At 40.3% G+C, this 17,038-nt stretch overlaps 2 protein-coding genes across 4 annotated transcripts in view; one reads left to right on the forward strand and one right to left on the reverse strand.

Moving 5' to 3' along the window:
* Nucleotides 1-4,910: 4,910 nt before the first annotated feature.
* On the reverse strand, nt 4,911-15,533 carry Spa17 (sperm autoantigenic protein 17). 3 transcript variants are annotated; one of them, NM_001324545.1, is made up of 5 exons: nt 14,877-15,338; nt 13,453-13,635; nt 9,234-9,304; nt 7,410-7,487; nt 4,911-5,103 (listed from the first exon to the last, which is right to left on the reverse strand). In NM_001324545.1, exons 2-5 carry the CDS (start codon nt 13,604-13,606, stop codon nt 4,957-4,959), a joined length of 450 nt encoding a protein of 149 aa, NP_001311474.1. In that variant the 5' UTR covers nt 13,607-13,635; nt 14,877-15,338; the 3' UTR covers nt 4,911-4,956. The 3 variants fall into 3 exon arrangements, with proteins under 3 accessions (NP_001311474.1, NP_035579.1, XP_011240741.2); NM_011449.2 differs by having other exon boundaries at nt 15,173-15,337; XM_011242439.3 differs by lacking the exons at nt 9,234-9,304; nt 13,453-13,635 and having other exon boundaries at nt 15,173-15,533.
* Nucleotides 15,438-17,038, forward strand: part of Siae (sialic acid acetylesterase) — a 34,438-nt gene continuing 32,837 nt past the window's right edge. Inside the window, exon 1 of the mRNA NM_011734.4 lies at nt 15,438-15,543. Within this exon, the coding sequence (NP_035864.2) occupies nt 15,477-15,543 (67 nt within the window). The 5' untranslated portion in view covers nt 15,438-15,476. The remainder of the gene's footprint in view (nt 15,544-17,038) is intronic.

The following is a 17,038-nucleotide window of genomic DNA, read 5'->3' on the forward strand; positions in this document are numbered from 1 at the left end:
AAGGGAGGGCTTATTTTGATTCCCAGTTCCAGGTTCCAATCCGTCATAGCAGAAAAGTCAAGGTGGTGGAAACAGCTCGTTTCATCTCAGCCACAGGGGATGCGTGCACGCGCACACACTCACTACTCAGCTTTTTCTGCACTCTTGAGAAATTTAAAGTTTATTTTAAAATTACACTTCCAGTTGGTTGTGAGCTGCTTGATGTAGGTGCTAGGAACTAAACTCGGGTCTCCTATAACTATGTGTTTAAGTCATTATACTAAGGAAGGCAGGCGTCCCCTCACCAGGAGGTCAACAGGATGAGAATGCTGAGAAAGAATGTATTTTTTAGTTTTTATTTTTATTTTTCAGAGCTGGGGTAATTCACCTTCCTTTGGCCTTAAGATACTGTAGCTCTTGGGCTCAGACCTCTTGAACTCTAAGACTTAAGCCACAGATAGCTTCCCCTTTTCAGGCCTTTGGCCTTGGACTGAGAATTACACATTTGGCTTCTGGTTCGCATGAACCTTCAGATTCAGACAACTACATGACTGCATTTCCTGATTCTCTTGCTTACTGATGGCAAACTGTCCTAGGACTCCATAATTAAATGTGTGTGTGTGTGTGTGTGAAGTTTTTTCTTTTCTTTTGAAGCATTCTAAGACAGAAAAGAAGCAGAGAGATTAGTTAGATATTATAGTTAAGGGCTCTAAAGGCTCTATCCAAATTTGGTTTCATTCTTGAAAATCTTAGAAGAAAAAAAAAAGATGTTCTAGTTTTTAGCACAGAGTTGACTACAGATATACATGTAAATATAACTACATAGAAACTTCACTAATTTTAAAAGTAACTTTATTAGCAACAAGTATGCTGGAGCGATGTCACAACAGTTAAGAAACTTGCTGCTCCTGCAAAGGACACAGCTCCAGGCCCAGCACTTACAAGGCAGCTCACAACCATCTGTACTCCCAGTTCCAGGGCATCTGATCCCCTTCTGACCTTTGGAGACATTAGGTACACACATGGTACATTACACACCACAGGCAAAACACTCATGCATACAAAATAAAAATAATAAATCTCAGAAGGCATTTAAAAATAAGTATTACCATCAACTAAAAGACAGAAAATCCCATGTGAGTTGTTAATAGCCTCCTGGGATCTCAACTTCCTACAAACAGGAAGCAGGTTGAGAAAGCCCACTGCCCTTTGCAAATACCCAAGGAAAATATGAGATCCAGGCCCGAGGACAGACCAGGCGTTTATTCATGAAACAGTCCACCTTTTATCTTACATAGAAACCTATTACTCAGTGGGATTTCATCACTGCGACTGTTATTTGCCTTTTGAATTCAAAGGTTTCTACACCAGGAAAAGATAGATCTGGACCCCATAGAGATTATGAGTTCCTAGACTTCAGATTTGATGGACCTTTCTGGGGGTTAGGATCAAGAGTGGATGTATTTCACATGCGGGAAGGGTGTAATCATAGCCGAGAGTAACCATAGAAGGATAAGTTGGTCCCCATTCCTCCCGATCTGAATGTCTTATTTTGCATACAGAATGCTTTGCTCTGCCTGCAAATAGGCAAGTCCTTTGGTCAATGAATGAGCACAAGTGACAAGTGCAAACCCCTGAGATAGTTGCCTGCTGCTCTTCCTGCTTGTGCTTCTGTGGTCATCATGGGAAGGGTGTATGTGGGGTTGTGTTTTTCAGCAGAAGCACTGCAGGTGACTCTGAGATTAGAGCATGCAATATGCCTCGACATTAAGGCTCCTGCAGCACTTCACAAGAAAGATGATGGGAACTGGGATTGATGTGCTACCGTGAAAGTGGTGAGATTGGGAGCTCCTGGGTAGATTTTATAGGTAGAGGATACATTTGATGGGAGAGAAAGTGATGAATTAAGGATCAGGACATCTGGGCCTGGAAAAATGGAAGAATGGAGTGGCTATTTGCTATGTAGTTATATTAATAAGTTATCATGTGTTGTTTCAAATCACCGAGTAGCTAACACTGAACACTGATCTGCCCCACCCTTCATTTACAGACATTTTTGCCTTAAAGTTTCGTCTCCAAGATGAGAGATAAAGACGAATAGCCCGATGTGAGTAGCCTCCCTACTACCTGAGGCCATGGTAAAGTCTTGGCCTGCACTGCCAGCTGGGAGCTATGTCTGGGTCCATGGCCATGCAGACACAGGGGTCTGTATTGATGTCCATGGCTCATGTCACCACCAAAGACCAGGTAGACATCCCCTGTCAGAGCCACCGCCTGAGATCATGTTGAGGTCTTAGGGATGTGTAAAGCTGTCCCTGCCTCTCACTGATTATGGTACTGGGAGAGCTGGCCCCACCCATTATCTGCCATGAGGTGGTATGGGTGTGGGAAAGATACCCCGCCCCCTACCTCACTACCAGTGGCAGGCTGGAGAGCTGGTCCTGGGGTCATGAGTGCAGGAGATATGGCCTTGTCCCTCACCAGCTGCAACATTCAGAGAGCCCACCTTCCCCCCACTCATCACTCCCACCATCTCCACACCTCATCTAGGCAGCATGTAGAACTGCCCCTGGTGGTGGGAAAATGGTGAACTGCCCTGAGAGTGACTCTGTCCCTTGCTGACTGTGGCACTTGGGTAAATTAGCTAGAGCAGTGCTGGAGAGCTCACCCTGGAGTGTGGGTGCAGGAGAGCTGGCAGGTTGGCCCACTCAGTTATCATTCAGGTCCAGATCCAGGTCTTTGAGTTGGTCCACCCCAACATCTACCTCATCTAAGAACTGCTGGAGCTTGTAAAGGGGCCAGTCCTGCAGATCTAAAGCTGAGGGTCTCCATGACACAGGGCAACAAGGTGATATGGAGAGGAGTCCTGGTGAGGAACCTGTATTGATACTGTAGCAAAAGCAAGAGACCTCTGATCAGACCAACGACACATTACAATGAATATTTGCAATTAAAGATGTGTTGGCAAAAGGATATGCTGTGTGACACATTGTGACATATTGCAGTTTCCATGGAGAGATGTGTTTTTAATGTTTTTTAAAAATTTTTAATTAAATTTTTTTTTGGGGGGGGGATGGAGGTTCCAAAGGCAGAGGGCAAATACAAAAGGACAGGGAGATGAGTGAGACTGGGGTTCATGATGTGAGATTCAGAATCAATAAAGAGTTCTTTTAAAGTGTCCTCCAAACTGGATGTAGTGGCACACACTTTTGTTCCTAGCATTCCAGAGGTAGAAGCTGGCAGATTCTGTGAGTTACAAGGCCAGCTAGAGCTACATGGTAAGACCCCCCCCCCAAAAAAAAAAAAAACCAAAACAGAAATAAGTTTCCTTCCTAGGCCACTTCTCTGAAGATAGGCTGCCCAGTGACACAGAGAGAAGAGAATCCCAAAACCACCCAGAAGTAAAACCTTTCCCTTTCCCTTGGAGCTAGCTAGCTAGAAGGCCAACTATCTCCAACAAATGTTACTACTGTTTATTGTTTTTCCCACTCTATAAGGAGAAGCCAGAGGTTCAGCCATGAGAATGTCATCTATGGACAGGGACCTCAACTGGAAACTCCAACTGACAGCCTCAATTTCTCTAGTCAGTTTTTGCTGGATAGTTTGATTTGATTATGTCATATATATATATATATATATGTTGCTATTTGTTCTTTTATTTAGAAGACTCACCAGAAAGGACACTGCTCTTGCCAGGACTCTACCAGGAACTCCAACTGGCTGCCTTAATGAGCTTTACCAGTTGATTTCTGCTGAGTGTTTTAAGCATTTAAATTCTATCTATCTATCTATCTATCTATCTATCTATCTATCTATCTATCCATCTATCCATCCATCATCACACATGCCTTACTATTTATTTATTTTTTTACTTTAGACACACTATATACTCAATGAACTCACTCATTCAAAACTGAAAGTATGGCTATCATAGATCATTCCCTGGACCGCATAGAACACTATTTTATTTTCTGAGATGGGAAACACCAAGAGAACTGCAGATGGCAAGGGCAATATCAGAATTTGTTTGGGAAATTTCATTTTGAGAAACCTATAACCATCCCAATGGGAATGTTAATAGGCAGCTGGCTATACAAGGTTAGAGCTGGAGAGCAGCAAGTTCTGGCAATGATGTGGAGATGGTTTATAAAGTCATAAGACTGGATGACACGGGCAGGTAAAGATTAAAAAGGAGTCCAGTGATTGGGTTTAGAGGGCCTGATGGCCCTCTAATATGTCTAATGGTTGGAGAGAAATAGTAATCAGCAAAAGAGACTTTTAAGAAGGGATACATACGGGATACATTGTCTCAAGAAGACAAAATGACAGTAAGCTGTGTGATCAAAGCAGCAAATGTTTGCTATTAATTCAGCTTATAAATGGTATTCAGTACATTTTTCAATAAATGATTGCTTATGACAAGTGAATACCAGTGGGTACAATTTACAGGAAGGCCAGATCTGTGCTTATCTTTATAATAATTCAAACTATTAAAAAGCTTAGGGCATGGTATATAGCTCAGTCAGAGCCCTGGGGTTCACCACTACCACCATTACCAGGAGGGGAAAAAAAAAAAGAAAGAAAAAGAAAAAGAAAAAGACTACACTGTTACCACAGAAGAGAAACATGGCTTAAAGCTCAGTTTCCAGGGGTGGGCTAGAGAGGCTTTACTTGTTAGCTTTTAGACCACATGACCCAAGGTCTCCGAAGCCTTAGCCACTTCTGCTCAGATGCTGAGTTCAGAGGCATTTATACACGGGCTTGGGACAAGTATACCAATCCTCCTGTTCCCAGGGAGGTCTTCACAGGGTGGGCCTCAATGGCATGCTTACTAAACAGACGCTCAGGACAGATTTTCACAACAGCAACTAATGTTAGTCCACAACATCACGTCTCCCTTACTGAAGAAAAAAAGACAACCACAACACTGATGGATTTGGATTACTTTTCATGTTTCGGGGGGTAAAACCTGTGGTCTCAATTGTCTGCCTCTTCTTTCAGATTCTCATTCTTATCTGACTTCATCTTCTTTACCTCTTCTCTAGCCACGTGTCCCCGGAAGAGGGACTGGATTTTGAGAGCAGCCGCCTCCTCCTGTTCTCTTTCTTCCTCAGTAGACTCCTCCTTCATTGAAAGGAATGAAAGAGAGAGACTTTCCAGAACGCTGTATTTTGATGCCACAGAAATGCCAGCTTACAGATGCAACTGTTTGAGGTCTGTTACTTCCTGAGGGGATTTTGGGACACACTGTATGTGTACCAAGGGCTGAATGCCAAAGGAACAGTGAGGAGTTCAGCTTACCATTCCTCACTACGTCTTAATATAAGATCATCGTCTATGTCTTTTCGCTTGTTATTCCAGATAGCACCTATTTTAAGTTTCCTGAGAAATTACGTTAGGATGGGGAAGCAAGAAAGAATCCTTGAAGTACAGTGTCTGTGTTAACATCAGTAGATGCACTATTTTGAAATAATCATGATTAGACAAGATAGAGTAAAATGATAAATTCTAATCTCTAGATGTTTAGCCATACATTTAGAGGTTGAGCATCAAACAGAAAGTTACTCTAAGCCGGGTGGTAGTGGCATATGCCTTTAATACCACTTTAATCCCAGCACTTGGCAGGCAGAGGCAGGTGGATTTCTGAGTTCGAGGCCAGCCTGGTCTACAAAGTGAGTTCCAGGACAGCCAGGGCTGCACAGAGAAACCCTGTCTCGAAAAACCAAAAAATAAAGTTACTCTACTGCTACTTGGTTTATCATCAGGGTTGGCAGAACAGTGACAAACAATTTCTTTTAAATTTAGGTATAATTGACAGATGGAAAAATCCATGAATCCTAAGTGTAGAGCTGAAAAAAATATATGGCCCTTAATGTATCTTTTTTTAAGCTAAAAAGATGTTAAACAAACACACATTTAAGAATTTCCAAGTTATCATGTGTTTTGAAAAGTTGAAATATTTTCGCTTTCCCAAATCTTCCTAAGTAGTCATTAATTGTAGTTGTGTGTGTGTATATTTATGTATGTTTATGAATCCTTCCAAATTTTCTCTCCATATGAGTACATTTACATGAAGACGTGGTTTTCATTTTAAAACAAGACCATGCTAATCACAATGCTCTTCAACTACTTTCCCTGGAACAACAAGTCTACGCACTCTCTCCTGTGCTCGTACTTTGTGGGTGATTTTGCTCAGGTTGAATGGGAGGGACAGGACCACTGTGCTTCATTGTACTGATGTCACTCTCCAGTGATTCAGTCACTCAGTCACCTATTGACGGACCTTTGAGCTGTTCGATCCCCTTCATTACAAACAGCGAGATACATTTAGCTCTTAAATTTGTAAATACAAATAGACTGGCATAAAATTCTTTGAGATGATTCTCCAATCAAGTGAATTACTCTTAAGTTAAAAATCAATGAGACCTTAACACAAACTCATATTCTTGAATTCCTATTAAATATGATGCCAGCAGTAACTGGATTGTATCGATACTATTCTAGAATAACTAAATAATGTAAGAAAAAGTATGTCTCAGTGGGTGGGAAGTACAGTTCTCCTTGAGGGGCATGTTCATTTTCAGTATCAAATGTTGCTAACTGAGATACTAGGACCTGAAAAGGAACTCAAAGGTTTGAATTGTGATATTGTACAGAATGAATTCTTTTACACAAAGACCAGTCTTTCTTAGTTTCGACTACAAATAATACAGGCAATCATGTGTTGTATTTGTTTGTTTTAACATAATGTGCCATATTAGTAAATGTTTAACTGTCTCTACAGAGAAGTAACAGAATAAAACAACATACCACAAAAGCTCTGGCTTATAGTGTTACCTTAGTCTCAATACTCTCATGTGGCCGACGTTAGGTTATCAAAATGATGTTGCATTGTGCACAGTTATCTCCAAGTGATAGCCTTCGCACACCACTGAATAGAGATAGGTAGTATCTTTGAGGGTGGACTTCTCTCTTTCTGGGTGGCTTTGATGTAGAATATCAAGACAGGCAAGCATTTCTATAGAAGACCTTTCCTGAGCAAGCCATACTGGGTAAAGCCATTTTATTTGGTGGTATGTAATTATTTCTCCTGTAGTTATCTCCAGCCTGTGCCTTTGTGTGGTGGTAACATAAGCAGTGGAGAAGTTCCCCAAATGGAATACTAATCTAAGAGATGAGAGGAGCATCCACGTTCATCTGTCTGCCTCTTCCCATGGAAAGATTTCTGATCTAGATCTCTAAAGGGAAGAATGAGTTTTTGAAAATAATCTTCCAGTTTATCACTGATTAACATCTGATTAACTATCTATAAGAAAAACTCTAATTTCAATAATAGAACTATTATGTTGGTATATATTTTATGCACACCTTTAAGGTTAGTGATGCTACGGTGTGTAGGAATACAAAAGTAAATGAAAAGTACTACGTACGAAGGGAGTGACTGGTGTTTCTTCTCTTCCAGATGACTTAGCTAATTCTTGTTCACATTTCTCAACTTGTTCTTGTTCCTAGAATGAGAGACAAGGGTCACATGGGCATTGTTTTGAAGGCAGCTAACTCTTGAACCGTGCTGCTTAAGAGAAACTGGAAGTTTCTTGTCTTCTATCAGGAATTTGTCTTGGGGGAAAAGGAAGTGAATAAAAACAAGGGATAAACCACTGCCCCACACTAATAGCGGATAAAGTTTGGTAATAAATCTTGATGACAGTTAAAAAAAGTGTCGATAGTTTCTACAGTGGCAGTAAAAGTTGTTGTATTCCATAGTATGAAGCCAAGGTGACTTCTTAATGATAATTATAGATTCAAAACTAAGTCACTCTTACAGAAGAGAAAGGAATTTGGGGAGGAGAGAGTAATGGGGATGAAGATCAAAGTACCTTATATAAACGCATGAAAATGTCAATTACTGCTTTATGCAGTTAAGGTACAATACTGCATTAAATCAGGAAAGCAAGTTTCCCTTTTGGAGAAGGGTATGTATAAAGAAGGAGCCAGCTCAGTCAGTTCTGACATGGCTGGTACAGTCTTCCACCAAACAGAGACACTGCTAGTTCACTGCCTTCAGGAAGAGTCTTTAACATAGAAAATAGAAATCTGAGCATATGGAAATGAACAAGATAAAACCCTGGAAACCAAATGTAAAACAAACACTCTGAATTTTCTATGTAACACAAGGACAGAATGCTTGCTTTCTTTCTTTTCTTTTTTTTTCCTTTTAGTTTTCCAAGACAGGGTTTCTCTGTGTAGCCCTGGCTGTCCTGGAACTCACTCTGTAGATCAGGCTGGCTTAGAACTCAGAGATCTGCCTGCTGCTGTCTCCCGAGTGCTGGGATTAAAGTCGTGCGCTCCTTGTCTATACAGTGATTATTATCTTTGTTATTTTTAGATATGTTTTACTGCTACTCGTGTTGGCACTGAGCCTTTGGGCCCAGGTGATCCTCTTGCCTCAGCCTCTGCAGTAGCTGGGATTACAGAACCAGGCCATTGAGCCCAGCTTTTTGTTGTTGTTGCTTTTTTTAATTTTAAGAAAAATTTAAAAGTATCCAGTTACTTTGGGGAATTCTGCTAAAATATAAGCTTTAATTTGGATATATGGGGGTCTAGTGTGAGACTGAATTCTATCAGGTTTCCAATTGATGCCAATGATGTTGACCCCACATAAGCTGTCTCACCTAATCTTCCTCGTCTCAAACACAGAACAGATAATGTACTGACTGCCAAGGATGACACAAACCCAGAGTCCTCTGAGATGTGAAAGCAAGACACCAACTTTTAACATGTAATACATGCCTTCAACTCAACTCAGGGCAATTTTGGTTAAGAAAGGCTATCTTTGAGAATACTATTAATAATAAAAATGGATTCAGTTACTAAAGAGATTAACTTTGAAGAAAAAAAATCCCTATCATTATCTTCTATTTGAATTAGTCTTTTTGTAACATGCAAATGAAAAAAATTGGACTAATAGCGTTCTATTTTGTGAGATATAATTTATGACTTATGATACCCAAGTTTAAAGAATAAGAGATGGGACTAATTGCGTGATGATCAAGTCCTTTCTCCTGTTGTCATTTTTAAATTAATGCTAAGTATTGGTACTCAATTCATATATTCTAGAAGAGTATTTCTCATCATAAAAATTTTTAATAAGTTATTTAATGCTTGACACACTTCTCAAAACTTGGGGAGACCATAACAATTTCTTTTATAGATAGAAAAATATAGCTAAATCTGGTAGGTTCATAAGACTATACCTTGAATGCGTGGTTGTTATAGAAGCGGTCCTCTACCTTAGCCCCCCATTCTGCTGGATCAAAGCTGGTTTCTAAATAACAAAAATAATTTTATACTTATTTTGTGTTCATTAAAGTGAACCAAGAACAATGCAGAAACACAAGTTTCTTGTTTCAAATCAGAGTTTCTTTACTGACAGTTGAAAATCTTGCTGACACTAAATAGCCTAGTGCTGTAGACATAAGTAATTATTAAAATATGATGATCAGTCTAACACTGAATGAGCCCTTAGTTTTATTTACAAAAGCACCAAACACCTTCATAACTTCTGTGTTCATAAAACTCATAAGAAAGTGGAAGACACAGAACAAATGTCAGTATTTTAAATAAATGGACTTAAATGTGCACTGGCAAATGTAAAAAAGTATATAAAATATATACTAAGGGATCCGGAAGTTTGGAAAAGTGAAAAAGAAGGGAGAGTTTTCAAAAGAGACACATTATATAAACAGTTCATATAGACAAGCAATATTTCTATCCAAAGATAGTTTTCTTTAACTTTCCACCATGAAAAATTACTAACTCCAAAAGTAAGATGCTTAAACAAGTCCCATGTGCACATGTACAGAGACTACAATTATCAACTTGCTGTTTATCATTTTATCTATATATTTTCTGATGATTTTCAAGCCACCCCAAACATTATATTAATCTACATATTATCTACATACACAAAATTTACACTTAAATATCTAACTTTACAAAATTAGCATGTACCATTATCACATCTAAGACATTAACAATTCCTTACCATCATCTTGTATCTAGCCAACTATCTAAAATTTAGCTTTTGTCTACTTATCTTGGTCACATAGGAGCCTCAAAATGGACACACAATGCCTTTTGTTATGTTTTTTAAATAATATTTAGTGGAAAATCCACCACCACTGTATTTTTCTGTGCAGTTTATTTGTTGATGAAATTGGGCCAGTTTTCCTTTGGAATTTTCCAGGGCAGATATTCCTGACCGTGTTCACAGGAGATCGTTCCAGGGTCATTTGCCCTTGAATTCCCTGTACACTGGTAGCTGGAGCTGCAGGTTTCATATGATTTAGGTTTGATTGTTTTGGCAAGAATACTTAATTGGTTGTGCTACTTAATCTTCTCAGAAGACAAATCATATCCTGTTCTATTTTATGGACTGATAATTGTTCTTTAACTTATTTAGGGGTATAAAATGGTAATGTTCTAAATTAAATTAATCAGTATGAATTTTGGGGTAGACATGATAAAGAAAACAGTCAACTGTTGGATTACCCTGAAATATGGCTCTTAAATGAAACCAAGGTCAATGATTTGATACCAGCTTTCAAAATAACCAGGTGGCTCCCAGCACTTTCTTAGGATGACCTGACAATGAAGAGCTCTGTGTGTCTGGTTTTAGCATTATGAGCTCACAAATACTTAGCAACTTATTAAAATTATTTTTACACCCCAAATGTATTCCCAACACTAGCATACTTACTTGATCTACTCTTTTATATACAGTTACAAAGTTTCCAGAGTACCTCTGCATATTAGTCAGCTTTCACCACTGTTACAAATACCTCAGACAGATCCAGTTAAAAGAGGAAAGGTAGAATTTGGCTTACAATTTTAGAGGTATGGGCTAAAGACTGATTTGCTTTGTTGTTTGGGCCAGTGCAAACATTAAAAAAAAAAATCACCTAATATGTATATTTGGGTTGTTTTAATAAATGACAGTATAATGGAATGTGTAGAGGGGGAACTTCTTGGCTTACAGTTAAGTAAGTTTGACAGATACTACAGAATTCCTTTCCTGTGGATGCATGTTCTACCTCCAGTAGGAATGAGTGTGAGGGCTTATTTGTCTTAGCCTAATCTACAAATCATACTGATAAACTTTTGGCTTGCTGAGAATACATAGTAGTTGTTGGTAGTTGAGTGTAGTTTCTTCTGTTTTTCATTACTGTATTTGTGTGTGTGCCAATGGAAACAAGAAATCAGATCCCCTGGAACTGTAGTTACAGGCAGTTGTAAAGCTGCCCAGGTGGCTGCTGCTATCTGAGCTTGGGTCTTCTGGAAGAGCAGAAGTGCTCTTATCCCCGAAGCTATCTCTATATGCCCAATTTTGATTGGAATTGTTATTATGGGATAGTTGGGGTAGCTTTTCATGTTAAGAGCTATCTGTGTTAATTTTTGTGTGAACCGTTATCTCTTGACATAAAGGCGTTTAACACATGATTTTTACAAGCTATTTATTAGGCTTATTAACTCACTGGGCTGCTGGGACGTGAACTGCAAGCATTTTTCTCAGTTTGTTATTTTGTTTTCTTCATGCTGCTTTGTTACACACAAGCTGACTTCTTATGCTGTCAGTTCCATCAATCTGTTCCTTCAACCGTGTTGCCTTTGAGTTTGAAGCAACTTGGCAAGCAAGATGTTTTTCTTAAGGGATGAAGTACCTCCCAGCATTTATATGGTTTCTTTCTTAGTATTTAAATCTGGAATCAACTTATTATTTATCTGGGGCTATGATATAAAGTATTGATACAATTTTGTTTTCTTATTTTGATCTCAATACTATTTAAGAAGTCCATTTTCTCCTAATGACTTGAGCTACCACTTACACTGTATAGTCACAGGTTTCCTGTCACAAAAATGAAGACTACTAGCCACCCATGAAAAACGGTGGCAAGGGAATTCTTGCCATGTGGGAGACCGGACATTGTTGGTTTAGAAGTCCACACTCATTTATTTTGATTATACTTGTGAAGGTTAAGTTTTTACACTGTATCAGTTGGTAATTCACCTTTAGTTGACGTAAGTGGAAGTGGGTGTGGTGGTTAAGTTTTTTTTTCAAATGGTTTTAGCCACTTGTTTATCAGAGAACTAGTATTCTAAGGCCATTAGTCATCAATTGTTTTTATTACTGTGACCTGGTAACAATGACTCAAATATTTTTTTAATGGTATGCTCCTGAGTTCTAAAATTAAACAAATGACTAAAGATTTTTACTGCATGAATTTGTAAAAGTCAATGTTACAATAACCAAATTCATGTTCATACAAACATTACTTTTAATCAGACAATATATCTTAATAGCTTTCCCCTACTAATATTGTAGATTGTGCAGCAAACATTCACCCTGACTGGATATGAAACAGACCAGCAGGAGTCAGGAAACTGGTGGAAATTTTGAGTTCTTCAAAGGCAGGATCACAAGGGACAGGAGGTGGAGCTGTTCAGTGTGTGTGAGTTATTTGGATTCTATCTGTGTCCTGGGTTTCCTCTCTCTGTAAAATGATTTATGAAGGAACATCTGTTTGCTTAGGGGTATTTCCAGTCTACTTTGCCTAAAGTAATGGTAACAAACCTTCTATACTATGATTGTTCCAGGCAAGAGTAGGTTTTCAGCACAAACATGATGATAATTGTTCTTTCCCCCTTTGACCTGTGAGCCAGATCCTCATATTCATGAATCGTCAAGGCTGGGATTTGTACATCGTACAAAGGAAGTATAGGAACTTCACTTTGGCTTAAAATCAAAGTCACTGCTAGCATGAACCTTAGTCTCTGTGCAGGATGGGACCTGGAAAGTACATAGAATGTAAATTACCTTCCCAGCTGGCAATTCACTTGCCAAAGCAGTTTGTTTCTGTGCCTTCGTTGAAGAACAGTTTCATATACCCCAGCGAAACCCGGTTTATTTAATCTAGGGAGTGTTAAATTATTTTTATAACACTTATGATACTTTCAAATGAGAAGAATCAAAATTTAAAGAAAACTGCAAATTATCCTCTCAGGAAGAACAGGCAGTGAGCTAGCAGGGTTGCCTGAGAATAGGGTCCTTCCATACTGCATCTGTGAGAAATACAGAGAGAATGGCAGGGTACTGAACTGTCACAGCCTGTTGCAAACAGTAAGAGCCGTACTTGCAACCACTGGCCTTATAAAGGCTTTCTGCACAATGACCATGATTTTTAATGTTCTTTTTTTCTTTTTTGTATGTGTGTATGTTTTCATGCTCCCGTGTGTGTGTGTGTGTGTGTGTGTGTATGTGTGTGTGTGTGTGTGTGTGTGTAGTGCTAGATATGTGTTTGCACGTACATGGTGGTCACAGGCTGAAGACATGTATATTCCTCAATCTTAAGTTTTACCATAATGAAATGCTTAGTTTATTTTAAAATTCCTATTTTTTTTTTTAAAAGAGCTTACTCTCTCTTTTCTCTAGAAGGTTCTCAAAATACGCTGCGGCAAAAGCTGGTATATTGTCCGGTTGCTCCCTCAGAATCTCCCGTGTCAGCCCTTCAAGAAGATTTCCAAATCCTTGTGGAATTCGGTAGTGGGTGTTGGAGAAAGGAATCGACATCTCCTCGGAAAGAATTGCCTATATGGTACCTAAAGATTCAGTAAAAAGTGCCTAATTTAAATTATATAATCACAAGTTTCACAAACCAACTCACTATCACGACTCAAATCATTTCTCAAACACACATACCATATTTTGGACTTTAAAAAGAAAAAAGTCACACAATCTAGGTCCTGGTGCTCTCTCTATCTCAGTAGATCTGAATCAAATCCACGCACATCCTATTGTGGCCGAAGTGAACTGACTCTCACAAAATGTTCTCTGACTTCCATAGGCTGACGACATCATGGAGGCCGTGCCCATACACATGCACATACTAAATAAATGAACACCAAATTCACCCCACCACGTCTATCCTTTTCTCCTAGAGTTTTGAATTCTACCACTGAACTATTTTGTTTGTTTTCTGAGACAGAGTCTCTCAACATAGCTCTGGCTGTTCTGTAACTATGTAGACCAGGCTGCCCTCTAACTCAGAGATCTACCTGCCTCTGTCTCCCAAGTGCGGCGATTAGAGCCAGCCTGGTGGATAAACACTATGCTTTGTGAATTATAGTATCATAAATCCAGATCCATTAAATTAGACAAATACATATTTTCAAAGTTAGAGAACCACAGTTTTCACTAGATTAAGTACTTTGTTTTTCTGTCCTTAAGAGGTGAGGGTAGATGTTGCAAGCCCACAGTATTGAAGAGACAATGATTGCTGAGAAGCTGGTATAAACAATCCCCTTTACATTGCTGAGAAGAAACTATTTCAAGTGCAGTACTTGGGAGGCAAGGGTAGGTGGGTCTTTGTGAGTTCAAGGTCAGCCTTGTCTACAGGGTGAGTTTCCGGACAGCCAGGGGCTAAACAGAGAAACCCTGCCTCAAAAACCCAAAAATCAAACAAATAGCAAGCAAGCAAACAAAAATCTAGTCGTTCTAGAAATTATTATAATTTGTTGAATAGTTTCACTTGTTTTTCAGCCCCAACTTTTGAAGCATGTTCTCAAGTGCCTCTGCTTTCTGATGAGGGATTGTGAAAGGGGAGGTCGTGTATTTGGGAGTCAGCTTTTGATGTTTGGGGAATCTTATTTTCTGGTTTTCTCAGGCCTTCTTTTATCTTATTATTCGAGGACTGGCTTAAAGGTGGCTGACATAGGATTTGATTATTGAGAAAAGAGAGCTTCGGGTCTGGGCGTGTGCTCCCTCTGCCTCCCCCAAGAAGCACAAAGGCGGCGCTGGTTGGGGTCGAGGCTGGAGGACTAGAGGTTTAACAAGGCCTAACCTGTGGAGTCTCTTCCCTTTCTCTCTTTTGGCCACAAACAGCAGATTAGATATCGAATCTTGAGAGCTGTGTAAAGCCCTGAACCGGGCGGGGGAGGACAGGCTGTCGAGGGGAAGCAGGTCAAACCGTGGGCGGGACGCCAAAGACCTAGCGTTCCAGATTCTCCGAGAAAGGGCTTGCCAGGCTCTCTGTCTGGTCCAGGAGTTGCGGGAGTATTGGAGATGCGGAGAGACTACGGCACGAAGGAAAATGGCGAAGCCTCCACATTGGAGAGGGAGTGGGGGAAACTGCCTCACCTCTTCTTTCTCTTCAAGCTGGTGCGGATGGTTCCAGTGTTTTATCTCGTTGCTGGGTAACCGTTTTTTTTTTTCTTTTTTCTTTTTTCTTTTTTTTTTAACTACGGAGGCCGGGAGGGGAGCGCCCTGCGCCGCGCCGCGCCGCGCCGCTGATGGTTTCGCGTACTGAAGGCTTGAGGGTGGGGCCCGATAGGTAGACCCTCCCAGGCCCCGCCCACTACGCAAGACCACGCCTCTGCCCTGTCCCCGCCCCCGCATAGGGGCTCTTCCTGAATTCGGCGGGTTAATCAGGATCTTCACAAACATGGTTTCCCCGGGGCCTGTGTTTGGGATAGTGCTGCTCATAATCGCGCGAGTCAGCAGAAGTGCAGGTGAGGTGTCACAGCTGTGCCGGACCCTTGCCTTTCAGATCTTCTGCAGGATCATGGCATGCGTCCCCTTTAAAGGTCTGGTTTGAGTCAGAACTGGACTTTTCGCACCTAGTTCTGGCTCAAGGTACTGTTGGGCCCATCTACTGCCTTTTTCATGCAGGGTACCTCATTTGCAGCATAGGAGGCAGGGAGAGACTTCGGTTTACCCATTGGAATAGGCTCCAGAGTCCCCAGACCGAAGCCTTGAGGAGAGCTCAAAGAGAAGGGGGCGAAGCTTAGTTAGATAATATTTGGAAACAGGTGTCTGAGTCATCCAAAATACTTCAACACCTGCCCCCTCAGTAGTGCCCTTGGGGAGGGCTTCTGTCGGGATGGGTGCCTTGAGGGAATTAAATTTTACTAGTTTCTAAGTGGTTATTAGGGCTAAGAAATACAACCCCCTCACTAGCTCAGAATAATTTAAGGTTCAGCTCTGAATTTTGATACAGCCTAAGAGATACTAGTGGAGGGGTAAGACTCATCACACTGGAGAGGGAGCTATTTCACACTGGCCATTGTGCAGGTCAGAGCTTGTCATCTGACTAACCTGAGCTGGACATTGCCCTCTGCATGGAGATATCAAAAGATAGGAATCTATTCACTTAAAGTAAAAGGTTACTGCTGGAGCCACCCACCCTTCTTTTCTTTGTATCACTGAAAGAGTGGACCTCATCCATAGACTGTCAATAAATGAAATTTGGGGGGGGGGATGAGAATATAGCTCAGTGATAAAGCTCTTGGCTGGAGTGCTAGGAATTTGTGGTCCCATTACCATTATCCTCACAGCAAAAATGAAATTGCAATTCCTTTGGAATTAGATGACGTTGATTCTCATTCTGTCATAAACTACCTTCTGAGGCCTGTCAAGGACATTACTGTCTTCTTTCTTAAGAACTCTGCTACACGAGTAAGCTCCTAGTAGATTGTAAGATCCTTGGCAGCAAGAATTTTTATCTACTATTGGAATTATTTTTCCTTCCAGGGTTGCAGTCTCAATGTGTAAAGTACTAGGTATCATTAAAGAGATATTCATTGAATTCATAGCTGTTCTAATTATTCTTTAAAATTGCTTAATCTATTTGTGCTCTAGTCCCTTGATGGGTAATGTGGTTAGGTTATATCTCTTCATCGGTAGTAACACAATTAACACGTTTATTATAAAGATAATTTCCACCTCTAAATTTTTTTTTTCTCACCATAAATCCATTCACAAAGAGCTTCTATAACTGAATGTTGGCAAACACAGAAGGGCTTGGGAAGGCATTCCCCATCCTATGGACTGCAACATTGTTGCCCATGTAAGGAATATTTTCTTCACTCTGTTCTTCCAACTCAAGTCTTCTCTTTGCTTAGCTCTTATTTATGCGTTTACTTTTCAGCTTTTGTTCTGTATCTACCCAAGACAGGGCCCTCCCACACATATGCCTCCCGGTTTCCCCAGCAGGCTGCCATCCTG

Source organism: Mus musculus, chromosome 9 (assembly GCF_000001635.26).
Source record: "Mus musculus strain C57BL/6J chromosome 9, GRCm38.p6 C57BL/6J".
NCBI classification, from domain to species: Eukaryota; Metazoa; Chordata; class Mammalia; order Rodentia; family Muridae; genus Mus; species Mus musculus.